The 15,489-nt window shown below is 43.7% G+C and overlaps 1 protein-coding gene across 1 annotated transcript in view; it reads left to right on the top strand.

The window, feature by feature from the left end:
- The window catches only part of LOC119658907 (protein unc-79 homolog), a 71,686-nt gene extending 56,210 nt beyond the window's left edge, over positions 1-15,476 (top strand). The window contains 7 exon segments of the mRNA XM_038066713.1: positions 8,727-9,061; positions 9,114-9,224; positions 9,288-9,554; positions 9,610-9,788; positions 14,637-15,061; positions 15,064-15,236; positions 15,303-15,476. Coding sequence (XP_037922641.1) covers positions 8,727-9,061; positions 9,114-9,224; positions 9,288-9,554; positions 9,610-9,788; positions 14,637-15,061; positions 15,064-15,236; positions 15,303-15,476 — 1,664 coding nt within the window.
- The last annotated feature ends 13 nt before the right edge of the window (positions 15,477-15,489 follow it).

The following is a 15,489-nucleotide window of genomic DNA, read 5'->3' as shown; positions in this document are numbered from 1 at the left end:
CTTTAATTCACTAAGATAGTGTTTTCCTTTTGAAAAAAAGGAAATAAAAATGTGTGGGCTGGCAACCTGTAACTTAGGATTCTTCTTCTTATTAACGAAACTACATAGGTAGATAACGCATCGGACACAGACAGACTTATTGGTTACCACCCTGGTTACCACGCTGGGAGGGACCTCAGAATGCTCGATTTTCTCAACTTGACTACTACAAGATGGACTCTCTGCGATTAAGCAAAGTCAAATGGTCGGACTCTAGAAAACACCCATCACCCTCTTGACGTACTATGATTTTGTTTTTCGAAAAGCCTGGCGGAAGTTATAGTGAATCCAACTTTTGACCAAGGCTTATGGTAGCCACAACGCAGCCTCATTCCATGAATGCCTGTTTCGGATAGGGTGCTGACTATTGAATTCGGGTTCAGAATGGGAAACATTTCAATAGTACGCTGCTATACACCAATGGAGACTGAATACCAAGGTGGACTCTAATATCACCCTGCTCGGGCAAGTGGTTGGAAATTCCGTCTTGACGACCGCATCGAAAATGGTGGTAAATTTTTGCGTTTCTACTGGTTCCCCCGCCTCGTCATTGGGGGAACACTGTTCGGGTATATAGTTTGTCATGAGGTCAGTTGGGTTTCAACTGATCGGCACCATATGAGTAATCAGATTGACAGCATTATGACCAGCAGTAGTAAATTTGGGAGTATCTGCCTATGCGTAATAAAAGGAGCACTGACATTAGCAAAAAGGTCATCACCTGATGGTCGCGCAACATCGACCACTTAAAAGTTCCATCTGTTGTTTTCCGCTGGGAGAACTATCTTCCTGACCAGACGACTGAGGTCCTGAAAAATCCACCGGAAGAAATCAATGAACATTGGGCCGCTATTGAAAACGATCTTTTCTTAGACGCTACTGTCAGTCACATCCCGAAGAGATGTCACTGCGGAATCGTGGAAATAGATCGACAAACATAAAGGATCGAAGGTTCTATTGATTGTTACGAATGGTAGCGACCGTGATCGTGCTCGAGCTCATGAGAAAAATCGAAAAAGGAAAGAGGATTTAAAGGTTTTCGCAAATGTTTTAATGGTCCGATCAAAGAACAACCACTTATATGGAAATCCTGGGAATCCGAAATCTTCCCCACGACGAGGAGGAAAATATTTTCTAAGATAAAAAGGGGGACCCATTTTGACCGTATTAATTGGAAGAGTATTTGCGCGCTTCATGCTATCATAAAGATAATAAGTAAAGTATTCTTGGAATGTATCGAAAAACAGCTTGAAGGCTCGATCTACAGAAAGTAGACTCGTTTTCGCTCAGAATTCTGTTGTAGTGACCACATCAACACCCTGCAAATCGCTTTAGAATATTGTCTATAGTTTCGATAATAATTTTTCCTGCTTTTCATCGATTCCGAAAAAGTTTTTGGCAGATTGAACAAGCATTGTTTGTAGAATCATCATCATCAACGGCGCAACAACCGGTATCCGGTCTAGGCCTGCCTTAATAAGGAACTCCAGACATCCCGGTTTTGCGCCGAGGTCCACCAATTCGATATCCCTAAAAGCTGTCTGGCGTCCTGACCCACGCCATCGCTCCATCTTAGGCAGGGTCTGCCTCGTCTTCTTTTTCTACCATAGATATTGCCCTTATAGACTTTCCGGGTGGGATCATCCTCATCCATACGGATTAAGTGACCCGCCCACCGTAACCTATTGAACCGGATTTTATCCACAACCGGACGGTCATGGTATCGCTCATAGATTTCGTCATTGTGTAGGCTACGGAATCGTCCATCCTCATGTAGGGGGCCGAAAATTTTTCGGAGGATTCTTCTCTCGAACGCGGCTAAGAGTTCGCAATTTTTCTTGCTAAGAACCCAAGACTGGCAAGATCATAGTCTTGTACAGTAACAGCTTTGACCCTATGGTGAGACGTTTCGAGCGGAACAGTCTTTGTAAGCTGAAATAGGCTCTGTTGGCTGACAACAACCGTGCGCGGATTTCATCATCGTAGTTGTTATCGGTTGTGATTTTCGACCCTAGATAGGAGAAATTGCCAACGGTCTCAAAGTTGTATTCTCCTATCCTTATTCTTCTGCGTGTTTGACCAGTGCGGTTTGATGTTGTTAGTTGATTCGTTTGTAGAATACTCTACACAAAAGCGGCATTCCAGAGAAATGGCATATTGATGCGGCGGGTAAGCCGATGGATAAATGCTCACGGCTTCAGCATGGCTTTGAAAAACACCGAATTAGTCACCCTAACCAGCAAAAGAAGACCAACCCTGCGTCTCATATCGATCGGCAGGCTGGGTATGACTCAGGAGTGATCCCCATTGCCCTTCTTGCTAAGGAACTTAAAGCCATCTACAACCGCGAATGCGAAGACTTAAGGGAAGTGGTTCCCGATGAGGAAAGGCAACGCACACTAACCGAGTGGCTACTCTCTTGACAAAATGAGCCGGAAGCCAGATGGACTTCGTAGCTGATAAGCAATTCAAAAATAGTAGCTGAATCGAAATCATGAAGAGATTGATTATTTCCTTACCCAACTTCTAAGAAGGCATGGAGGTTTTCAGTATTACCTGCACAAGAAGGCACGATTTCCTAACTAAGTGAGTGAGTGAGTGGAGTAATGCCCGAAACCGATCACACCTTCTCTGATGGAAGGGTGGAATTCATTAGCAACTTTATTCAGTCATAGTTGAACTCTCAGACAACGTTGCCACAGAGATGATTTGCTGCGCTGACAAATGAAGTTGTGTTGATTGAGCTTAACCGAGGGGGAGATGACAAGGTGTTCCTTAAACTAACAATTTCCTTCCTCCCCTTCCTCTCCCTGACTTGAAGGTTCAATACGCCGGCAGAGTGGAGGGCTAGTGCCCAGTAATGTAAGAAGCGGCTCCAAGGTAATTTTCGATGACGGGGAGGAATTTAGTTGGTAGGCCGGCGGCGTGTCGTCGCGGAAGTCCAACACTCTGATCATAAACACTTTCACCTGCCCTACTCTAAAAAAAATGCAGAGAAATGAATAGCTGCTACCAGGGCGACATCTGATAGCGCCAAATTTCGAAGGAATGTGAAGTCTGAAGCGGAGTCCGACAAAGTTGCATCCTGTCGTCGATATTATGTTATTTCTCATTACTATCCTTGACGTCCTTCACACTACTTGGTCCAGAAAACGTGAAAAGGTTCAATGGACCATGGTGTCTTTCCTCGAGCACCCCGACTACTTTAATGATAACTGCTTGCTCTCTCACCGAACCAACAACCTTGGCCAAATGGCAAATTTGAAAAGGGAAGCAAGCGGAGTGTCGGACTAAATATAAACACCAACAAATCAAGGTATCCAATTTGGCTGGTCGTCACACACTTCCTATCCTACGATTCTTCCGATGGTGGCAGAGGGTACATCACTCATTAAGGAAGAGAAACAGTTCCATTGAGGGTTATGCGACTCAATTAAATCTTTTATACCTGAATGATGGTCGAATGGGTCACCCTTGAACTATGTGGCGCAGAACAGTAGAGGAAAAGTGTAGGTTTCTCAGAAAGTTCTGAAAAAAGCTAAATAACATTTTAGCAACCTGTTAACGATAGTGCATTGTGTGTAGTCTATGCGCTATGCCCGATTTAGTAGTATTCTTTTAAGGAACCGCGTCCACAAAGAACTGTTTTGCCCTATTTAGTGGTAAGTGGCAACCACATAAAGCTTGACGGACCGGCAACCAAATTCTCGTAGTCGAATAGGACTCTATGGTACAATATATTTAATATGGTTGTCGAAGTAGAGGAGGTGTAATAAGACATTCAATGCCACCCTAGTAGGATTGTGACTGTAAAACACTCGTGGTGCCCGGTCATGCCGTTCTCTGTACTCAGTCAGCTTCGTGGTATTGTAGCGTTTTCTCTACCCAAGCCACCAAAAAACAGAAACGTGCTAGGACTACATATAAACGGAGAATAATCTTTATTTACAACACCCATTTTTAAGTAAAAGTAGTTTTGCAATTATTGCAAACTACAAATAGTTTCTTGGTTTGTATAATAGTTATGTTTTCCGGTCAGCTTTCAACTTGCAACTTGCCACCCTCCGTAGAGGGGTAGTCTTGAAACTAATCTCACTGGGTCATCCGCACACGCTAGAGCTGTATACCCGGTCTTGTCTAGTTTCATCAAAATTTCATTCACAAGCACGCACTGTAGTAGAGGACAGCCTTACAGGATCCTACTTTCAGATGCATATGCTGAGACTCTTAGTGGCAATTCATCTATATAGTATAGCCATAAGTTCTGTCAGTCAAGCAAATCTTTATTTCTCACGAAGTAATAAGCCAAACCAATCGAAAAGCACACCATTAGAAATGGGAAGCATATAGCTTTCAAAAGAAAAAAAAGTTATTCAAAATAGTCGCCGTTAGCAGTATACAGGCCCGAAGTGTGTGAAGTCATGCATCGATCGCTTCAAGCACGGTATGAAGCGGCATTCCTCGAGCTGCACGCACGATGCTGGCCTTCAAACTATCCAAATCGGCATAAGTTCGATCGGAGGTAGTCTCCTCTAACTTAGCCCAAAATCTGTAGTCCAGAACAGTCAAATCTGGGTTGCCTGAGGCCCATTCCTCCGCGGTTATGAAGTGAATACTGTCTGCATCTACTTCTAAAACACGATTAACAGTATACCGTCTGAGCCAGAGGACTTCTATTCAAATGGGCAACTGATATCCTATTTTATCCTATCTTCCGTAAGATCTGATGGCATATTTACAATCTTGCTACTCTACGTCCTATACTCCTGCTTTAGATTGTCCTTGAGAGGAAATAAGTATTTACTAAAAATGGCAGATATTTCTCGCAAAATCTCATATCTCCTCTCCTTATTTAGCCTTTCTTTCGTTCAGAAGTGGGTTCGGCTCATTTAAATCGATTGCGCCATTTTGGCGGCCTAATCTGGATGCAGTTGCGAGGCTTTCAAATCACCATCCGTATCAAGCCACCGTTGTTCGATCAGCCTTTTTGTCCTTTCCCATCGACTTCGATGTTCAGATCAATCCAGGCAAATGACTTTCCGTTAGCGCGTATTACATGACCATACCATCGAAGACTCCTCTCTCACAATTTTGCCACGATCGATGCAACTCCATATCGTTCGCGGATATCCTCATTTCGGATGTGATCATGCCATGTTATGCCACTAGTTCAAAGCAATATTTTCGCCTCCATTACCGCGAGGCGCCAGACATTGGCGCAAGTTTATATTTCTTGGGCAGAATGTCACGAAGTCGTGCCTGGTCACTGATGCTTTGGGTGAATTGGCAGAAATCTGATCAGGACCTTCTCTTGGCAATATTTATGGAGTTCTTATACATCGATTTCAAAGCAGTTCTTATAGGGCTGCTATAATTAACGCTCGTAGCACATAGAAGGTCAGTTTTCTAGAACCACAGAAAATTTCACTTCTCTGCAAAATTAGTGTTTACTTGTTGAATTACTTGGTACTGGAGACCCTACAAGCAGCCTTAATATCCTTATCTAAGGCCACTAGTTTTGAACCGAATTTTTCTGTGTCCTTTTTTCGGCTCATTTTTGAGTTGAGTTTTTTATTACTCATATACCGTTGCTGCCCTCTTCGTCAGACTCTAACAATTGCTGGTAGAGTGATCGCTTGCCTGGTAATAAGGGAATTTCGGTGTTCGTCAAGTATCTTGGAACATCCACCGTATACACTGTTAAATTGGATGCAGCCATGTCGAAGAAAGCATCTAAGTGCTGTATGCCCGACCAGCTGGCAGCCATTGCACTATTTTCTTTGTGCATTGAAGATCCGTTGGAAGAAGATTATGGAGTGGTTTAAAAAGACCAAGGCTGTCTATGAATTCACCCAGGCCAAAGTAAACTTGTCAGACGCCACGTCACCTTTACCCTAGGCCGAAGTTAAAATTTTGTTTGAGGAAACCTAAATCCAAATCTACCTGATGTCGGGCCGGATCAATTGGTGAACAACTTGCTCGCGCTTTTTTTGGTGCACGGACCTCTGCTTTTATTTTTGAATATTTGGTCACTACTCCCAAAAAAGCTGAAGGAAGCTGCTCACCAATTGATCCGGTTGACATCAAGGAAATGCGAACATAAAATCCCCAGATCCTTACAAAAAATCATAGAAGGGCTCGTCAATTTAAAACAATTAATAGAAACGGAAAGAATCGGTAAAATGAAAAGTGCCAAAAGACTACCTACTAAAATAGTCGGAAAAGTGCCTCCCCCCCCCCCCCAATTAAGGGTGAATATAAACCAGTGCAAAATTAAAAGCACCGCAAGAACAGCCATGGTGCGGCTTCAGAAGATATGAAGTCAGAATATGATGACGAGTCTGCGACGGAATTAGCAGTTACAACGGGTGAAAATTCGAACGCCAACCACACCTCCGATGAAACAGCTGAAAATGAGGGAAGTCCAGGAAATGGAAATGCCCCACAAATTATAGAGAAACAAGTCCCCGGAGAACCTCGATAAGAATCTAGCGGCAATTGTCTCATTAGAGGCAACTATCAGGGCAGTCTCAAGAAGACAACATTGCATTTCCACAATTACCGCAACAATCCAGAATAGACACAACACCTATCGCTCTAACCAAGGTTCACCAACAAAAACCATGCTCAAGCAGGATACAGCCGGTATCCCATACGAAGCTAATGTTTCTTGTTCACTCCTTAGTGGAGTATAGGGCACCCACAAGGTCAGATTGTGCTTCAGTTTCACTATCATCACACTTAACGCTATACAAGTGATAAGCTCACAGCAACAAAGCAAACACATGACGAACACAGACACCCAGGACGACTGGAATTCGAAACCAGAGCACAGTGATTCGGAGGCTGACCCTGTACCCACTCAACCATCGCGCCGTCAAAGAAGAAACTAATAAGTACCAAAATTCTTCCAATCATGGAAGTCGACTCAACTGAAAATTCTAGTGCCGCGCATTGTTCTCAATCCCATTATCACCAAGAATTTCCTGGTAAAGAAATTAACGCCTTCTAACTATCAGATTCTCCTCAAGAATACAACGACTACACTACGGAAAAAGAATCTTCCATGAAGAATCAGGCGAAATTCTTCACATACATCTATCCTCTGCTAGGAGGAGATACACTTATTTCACACCGGAGATCGCTGAGGACCTAAAAGGCCAAGTTATTTATAATACGTCGTAGAATGAGCTTATGGCAGGTCAATTTTAGTGTCTCTTTCGAGATCGAGGATCTCAATCTAATTAAGACGATAAACCGCACGCTGGTCCACTTTGAGCGGATTATAAATAAACAGATGAACAAAGGATGGAATGTAGGGACTGGAAGGCGCCATTTTTTCGGTTTAGTACCGACGTGAGGAATGTTGGATAAGTTGCAGGTGTTAGTCGTACTTAGCTAGACGACTTATCTAACGATAGGAATGGGAATTGAATTGATGTTAAGAGAACTTCTTGGCACCGGAAGACATTTTTGGAGTCATTCTCGTTTTGTTACCGGGGAAGACAACGTATAACACCTTTGGGGATTGATGTGTCGCTTCAATTTGATACGGTATCGGTAAAACTCAACTATGAATTCAAACGAGTTTGCCCGAATAGCGGCAGCTGGTTTGGAGCGGCCTTAGGAATGTTTTCTTTGAGAAGCGAAAATAGGGTTACGGAAAGGACGGAGCCTTGTAGTATTCCAGCAAAACTGGTACATGAAGAATTCTCACTCGGGATTGCCCGCCATCTACAAATCTAGAAGCGTGCTGCATCAAAATAAAGTCTTAGAGGAATTTGAGGTCCAAAGCGGAGTCCGCCAGGGTTTCATCTTGTCATTATTTCTTCTTGTTATCGGTGACGTTTTTCATGCTGCTTTATCTGGAAGCCGTGGAGGAGTTCTGATATCTTTCCTCAAATACTTCGACTACGCTTATGAAATCTGTCTGCTCTTGCACCGGATCATAGACTTCGGTAAAATGGCTCTGGATTTCGAAGAAGAGTCAGGTAGATGGCAAAAAAAAACAAAACCAAGGTCTTCAGTCTGACGGGTCACGGCACTCATTCTATTCGCATTAATGGGCAGAGCATCGAAGGCGTTGATCAATTTAAAAGAAGCGTAGTTTCTGCCAACGGTGTCTCCGAACAAGATGTTACCTAACGCATTAACAGGGTTAGATCCACCTTTGGTGCCTTATCGAAAATCTGCAAATGCAGTTATCTGATATCAACTTCCTTCTGTGTTGCTATACTGGAGTAGCACAGAAAAGTGAACCCCGCAATGTGAGCGAAAGGCGGAAATGGCAGTGGATAGGTCCTACGACTTCGCCATATATTATAGTGAAACCCACTCTCCCAAGATGGCCGGCGATTGGGTCGCCCCATGAGCGCTTGAAACAGGACAGTGGAGAAGGATTGTGGACGTCTCGGGAAGTCGTAGGGGAGCTGAAGCGTATATCAGGTGACACGATCGATGGCACGTATATGTGGTTGACGCGCTATACCCCAGCAAGGGGTAAGTGGCAACCATATAAATAATCACATTTACCAGGCGATATACAGACTATATATTCACGGAGAGAGGCGTGAAAGCCTATCCATCGAAAACTGTGTGTATAATCTGTTACCTGAGGCTCAAACCATGTATTCCATGTTAGTCTTTCCTATAACATAACAATTAATCTATGTACATCGAAATTTCAGTTCAAGTGCGCCGAAAATATTTCAAAAGTGTCGCACAAGCTCTCCTTGATTTCCAAGAATTGAATCCAACAAGTCCAATTCAAATGGTCACAGAAGCGCTGAACTCGAAGAAGACACTTCCCTTAGACATCCTGCCAGTTATACTTCGAAATATGGGCGAATATCTCCAATGTGTGCCAACAGATACGAATTTTGGATCAGGAGCATGGTCTTCTGCCATCCAAGGAGTTGAAACTTTATTCCGAAGACTGTTTCTCGTGATGCCAAATTTGGAAGATGCTGACCGACTTCTCGATATAATGGTTCAAATTTTGAAAGTCCCTGGCGTTTCGAAGGTATTTTGAAAATCCAATTGCACTAAATTCTATACTAAGTATTTCATTTAAGAATATCCTGGAACCTTTCTCGAAAGCTCTGAGCGTTTGCGTGCAAAATTATAACTTGAAGCATAAAGTTATATACGATCTATGTACCAACAGCATTAGAGCCTTTTCCAAGGTAAGTTAGGACACTATTCCATCTAAAAATCTGGTAAAAACAATGGTATTTCTTCCTTTTTAGGATCGTGACAAGATGCAGCTTTGCCGCCAGTTAATATTTGAGTTAATCCAAGCCCTGAAATTCAAAACAAATATACCTGATGGCAATTTACTTTTGATTGTTGGCTTTGCACTACAAGATGCGGGAGGCGGACTTCCAGCCGGTACCATTGAAGGTTTGCCAGATCAACCCCCACTGTACACAACAAATGCAGCAGATTGTATGCGTCAATATATTAACGACATCCTGGAGTTTTTGGCTGATTTTCACACACTAAGTAAAATTAAGGTAAACTAGAGTATAATTGGTGTCGGCCGATTCGTCACATGGATAGCTTTTCCAGAACTTCAAAAATACCCAAGCGGCCAATGGACTTTGCGAAGACACTTTGGGTGGTATCTTAAAAGGATCGCTGGCGCAGTACCTGGCACTGGAAATGTCAAGAGGAAATAATCGTGATAATAAGGCTGTATCGAGATATTTGCCATGGTTGTACAACGCACCTTCATCACTCCAGCAAGGGTATGTAGAAAGATTGGTGTAATTTTTTAAGATGTTTCCAGTGGTAACTAGCTAAACGTTTGGTTGAATTTGATATTCAGCTATTGAAAAGCTCTTAGATAAGCAAATTTTTAATTTGCTTCTTTGTCTATACATCACTGGAGCAATGAGAACATGCCATGGCATCCTTACAAATACTTCTGAGATCGACCCCTCTTCTTCTCCATACAGTGATGCAGGCTAGGAGGTTTATGTTGAGAATGCTCAGGAATGTAAGCATGGCGGGGAGCTGTCTAAGGTTAACACGCTTCTTAGCCGGTATCCCGAACTACAGACGAACTCCAAACTGGTGGAGGACTGCATTAATAAATTTAATACGCTTGGTTCACACAATAGGATCTCTATATTCTTTGGTCCATAACAAGTTAGAAAGAAACCCTTCTGTGGAATCAGGAAGGCGTTTATGAACATGACCATGCAGATTGGAGAGGAGCGTGTGCATAAATAAATTTCGATGCATGCTCGTTTCAAGGTGTTCATGTAGTATCGCTTTTCACTTCCTAGTGTCCTTCTTTAAAAACTCTACAACCCCCAAAGCAAAGCGAATAAACCGCAAAACGCTATCAGTATATTAAACCCAGCATTTATTAAAACTACAGGCTATTGGTGGTTGGGAGAATATAGGAGAGGTTAGGCCACCAACGTCTCTTCCCTCACTCTTTCTCATTACTTCGTATTCGGACGGATCAAGATTGTGCAGCAGTAGGTTCAGCCTAGCAAAGAAAATCGGGTTGCTTGCTGATTATATTCTAGAAGATTTGGCGGGGATGAACCAAAGCAATAACCCGGTCCCGTCCTCCCTGCACGCCGAAAGGTGCTAATAGGGTCTCTAGCCAAAGCTGCGTGGTACAGCACCTCCCTTAATGAAAGGAACTGAAAATTCCAGAATATGGGAGAGGCAGGCTCAGTAGAAGAAAACTTCAGCAGAAAAGGAGACTAAAGGCTAAATCTCGTCTGTCAAAACCTTCTATTCCGCTTACCAGAAAAGCGAAAAAAAGGAAGCTGGTATTCGGAACCCAACTGATTTAATACTGGTATGTGGAAACGCATCCATGACGCCATAGGCGCTACTACACCACCAAGTGTGGCAATATTAAAGGAATCGGAACCAAGAAAGTGGAACTTTCTGCTGAAGAGGGGGACAAGTTGCCTCCTACATTGTACTGTAGTATACCGTTGCGGTCTTGAATGAAGTGCTCTAACACACTTCAAGGCCCTGATCCATCAATTGTTGCGGCAACGATTAATATTATTATTATGCCAAAGCCTCTCCCTATCTATCTACTGGCGGCAAAGCTGGCAAAGTTGCCAGACCGCTTTTTTGACAAAATCGGTGGTATTGGATCAGAAAAAGAACCGGGTGCTCTTCGATGAGAAATCCTCGAGACCGAAAGCCTGCGTCCTGATGCCAAGATTGTTAAAGGCAACCAGACCAATACAATTCTGTTCCCACACCTAGTTGCAGTCAACTGGCGGGAGTTGGAAACGTCATAACTACTTCCGCTTACTTACCCTGTGTCCTCCTCGAAACACGAAATAAAGGATCTGGTAATGCTGAATCAAGTGGCGTCTAACTCTTACAATTCTTTCAAGGTTGGCGATAGAAGACCAATTGTAAATTCTCAGTCGCAGGCTTTTAGACTCCTTTGAAGAGGCTTGCCCTACTACCCGAGACTAAAGCGGTAAAACCGTGCCCTGCTGGAATCGATAACTGTAAAGACTCAGGAAATCAACCTGATGACTTCCGAATCGTCCTTGCAAAACCAATAAAAATGAAAACTTGTTAAACTTCTGGAACTCACAGCGTGAATATAAGACGAGCCCGGAACGTTCCAAACGAAACTCTTTTAGAGCATACTGTGGGGAACTGGAAGGCGAAAGAGAAGCTTGAAGACTGTGCAGAATCCTCAAAAGGGATGAGTCGACCATGTTGGACTCTTTCAGAAATTCGGATGGAACTATCACGAACTACAGCGTTGAGTCTGTAAAGACTCGGTTGGAAGTATACCATCCGGGCTAACTGGTGACAGAAGTGAAAAGGAGAAATTTGGCGGTTACTAGAAACCCTTCAACTCGAAAGGGCTACAAGGAGAATTAGGACACTGCGAGAGCGGTAATTACCAGCGAAAAAATGCTAAAAGGTCTTTTAACACTGCAGAACACCTGGAGAATACTTTAAGGTCACACCGACTTAATGAAAACCAACATGCTTACCAGCGTAGAAAGTTCTGTGAGTCTGCTCTTTACTCTTTGGTTTCAAAAATAAAGAAGAGTGTTCTGGAGCAGGAGTCTACCTCTCGACCAAACGCGACGCTCACACAATACGAGGAAATGATAGGTATGATACTTTCGGTTGCGTGAAGTCGAAGGCCCTGAATCGTAGCGAGTAACTTCAAACCGTGGGCTGTTGATTTGGGCAGTTGAAACTCGCTGTTAATACCAAACCCCACGAGTTTGTCAGTATATTTGATACATGCGCGAAACAACCTGAAGATTGTTAAAGTGCACACTGAAGAAATCATCAGCGCTATAAAAGCGTGGCTGGAGATAATTTTACTTGACCAGAACAAAAGGCAAAGGTAGTCTTGATTACCAACTTTACGAAAAGGAATACGATTAGCGTTCGTATTCATGCTCACATCATAACTACAAAACCGGTTATAGAATACGTGGGGGTGATGGCTGACACGAACATCAATTTCAAGGGACACCTGGACTTTACCTGCGAGAAAGTGGCAAATACGACCATATCATTAGCACGGATGATGCCTAACATTGGAAGCTTAAGATACAGTCGCTGATTACTTTACACAGCATCGGTCCGGGAAGCTCTAGCGTGTGAGAGCAATCGGAAGAGGGCAAACATGTCTTACTGCTTAGCGGCGCTAAGCGTGTACAACACCTTCAAGATAGCCTTAGGCCCGATGAACATTCTGACAAGTGAAATACGTTGTTTGTATGAGGTAAAGAGAATGAATATACTTGAAAAGGATACAGAATACCGAAGGGTGGCAAGGCAGAAATCGCTGGAAAAGTCGCAGTAGCTGTGGGATGACTTGCAGAAGAGTCGTTGACCCATACTGTAAATCCCCGTATTGATAAGTGGATTCAGCGACAACAAGGTGAGACTACTACCTGTCAGGACATAATGGCTTCAGAAAGTATCTGCACCGCTTCCAACCTGGAAGTCACTGTCATCCAACTGGACATAGCCAGTGCCCACCAAAATACAGAAGTCACAGTGCTTTGATTCCTCGCAGCTGGTCCGTGGATACCACGTCATAGCACACGAGGACCATCCATCATTCAAGGACTGTTCGGTTAATGTGCCGCTAAGATCAATAAGCTCAAAATGGTCCCATACGACGAGATTCCAAAGCCGGTAACCCGCATCTCGTTGCCGAAGATCCATCCAATCAAAACCCCAGCATCCTCATGGACGATTGGATGGTGACCGAGGAGGAAAAACCCTAGGTGTATAGACAACCATTCCTGCTCCGCATAAATGGAAAATCCCTGGAGGCCACGGAAAACGCGGACTTCAAAGTGCAGTGCGGAGGCAGAAACACAATGGTGATGGTCATCAATCAGAACCGGACAACTACCTGCACCCATTCAATGCTGGAGCTCTTGGAGCATATGAAGATCTACTGTCCGATGGCGACTGAAGATCCCCCTATGCAAGCAGACCATGCTTAGGGTAGCGTAGATTAATCTGCTGCATTCAAAGTGCCCCCCGCCCTCCCAGCTAATCTGCTAAATGGACAAAAATTGGCCCTTTCCACCAATAGAAAATATCTGGGTGTAATCCTGGATCTTAAGTTAAATCCGAGATTAAGCATAGGATTGAGGGTTAGGAAGGTCTATATAAAATGGTTCAGCCTCAATCCGTCACATTCCAAAGTGCGGCTCTATTGTGTGGCGGCCGAAGGTGAGTAAGGAAAACACTAGAATCAAATATAATAGAATTCAAAGAACCTCGTATGCATGCGCTATTGGAGCTGTCCGACAGATGTCCTCAATGTACTCCTGCACCTCCTCCCCCGAACCTCCATATTATATGAGCTATGGCGTGCAGTTACGTCAGATTATGTGAGTCCGAATGTGGGACAACGAAACCTTACGGCCATAATAGCATCCTAGATGAAGTACCTGAAGAACTTTGGATATTTCCAATGAAGGACGTACATAAGCTGAGCTGCTGTGCGCTTTCCAACCAGGGCAGAGTGGAAGGCGGGGGTCGCAATGTTATGACATAGTATTCTACACTGGACCAAAGATGGCGTGTGGATACGGGCAGTGAAGCAGAGTTGTACGGTCTCCCGGGATTCGCCAGTGTATTCTCAGCGGAAGTACTGTTGATACTGAAAGCTGGGGCATGATCTGATCTGACAGCCAGGATGCCACTAAAGCTCTGTTCTCAATGACGACATCCTCCAGGCTGGTGGGGCAGTGCAGAGACGCAACGAATAGGCTGGGCGGCACGTTGCAATTCACCCTGGATTCGCAGTCATAGGAACATAGAGGCGAGAAGAGGGACTGGCTAGGCGGGGTTCCGTTTTTGAGAGTGCCTGTAAAGGGTGGAATCTGCGTGCCATACTTAACTAACTAACGGTCTCATTCGCATTTGCCACGTCAAGGAAAATTACTTAAAACTTTTCTGGTGCATAAAGTAATTCATTCTCCATTTAGATGATGACATGGTCACGTGTGAATACTAGAAACATCGATTACCACTTTTTGTCTCTAACTACGATCTTATCGATATTTGAAAATAAAACTCTAAATCTCCATTTTTTTCTATTTTAGACCTAAGGAATTCACTGAATGCGTCAGTCACATGCGTCTTCTTTCCTGGCTCCTACTCGGATCGCTGATGCACAACGCATTAATGCAACGTAAAAGTGGTACCGGTGCTCATGCGAGTGGTCATTTCCATCTACATCACGGAATTCACACTGTCTGCCAACCGGTCCCACAAGAAGCCAGTTGCCACATCGCTGATCATATTCAAGTGATCTTCACAGGATTCGCGGAACAGTCAAAGACATCAGTTCTACACATGTCCTCTCTGTTTCACGCCTTCACCCTATGCCAACTGTGGAGTATCTACTTGGAAAATATGGCCCATAGCACTTCACCAGCCTCGGATCAGCACAACATCACATTGGGAATATTATTCGAATTTTGGGCCAAAGTAACGCCATCCATGCTGCAGCTAGTATCACATTCAAAAGTAGTAAGTTGCTGATTTTTTTGACGATGTCTAACATGTTCTTTCTAAAACAGCTGGCGGAGATGGTTAATTTGCACTTCCTAAGCCTTTTGGAGGCTCTGAAGGAAACGCGAGCTACAATTCTAGGTAAACTCTTACCTTTGTGGAGCCCGTTGCTATCATCACACAGTCAAGTAAGTTTATTTAACAGAAATAATTAAGAGAAGTAGAGTCTGACATGATGGGTAATATCATTTCAGTTGTCCGGAACGCTTCACGTTCGACTGCAAAGTTGTCGCGACTACGAACCAGACATTGAGGAACAGAGTCAACCACAGCATGAAGCGCTGCTAAAGTGGCTTCAACGTCTGCAGTTCAAAATGGGACAAATTGAATTGCAGTCATCGACAGCAACGCAATTCTATTCGATATAAAATATTGATACCA

This window comes from Hermetia illucens, chromosome 6 (assembly GCF_905115235.1).
Source record: "Hermetia illucens chromosome 6, iHerIll2.2.curated.20191125, whole genome shotgun sequence".
In the NCBI taxonomy this organism is placed as follows: Eukaryota; Metazoa; Arthropoda; class Insecta; order Diptera; family Stratiomyidae; genus Hermetia; species Hermetia illucens.
This window is presented reverse-complemented; position numbering and strand designations above follow the sequence as displayed.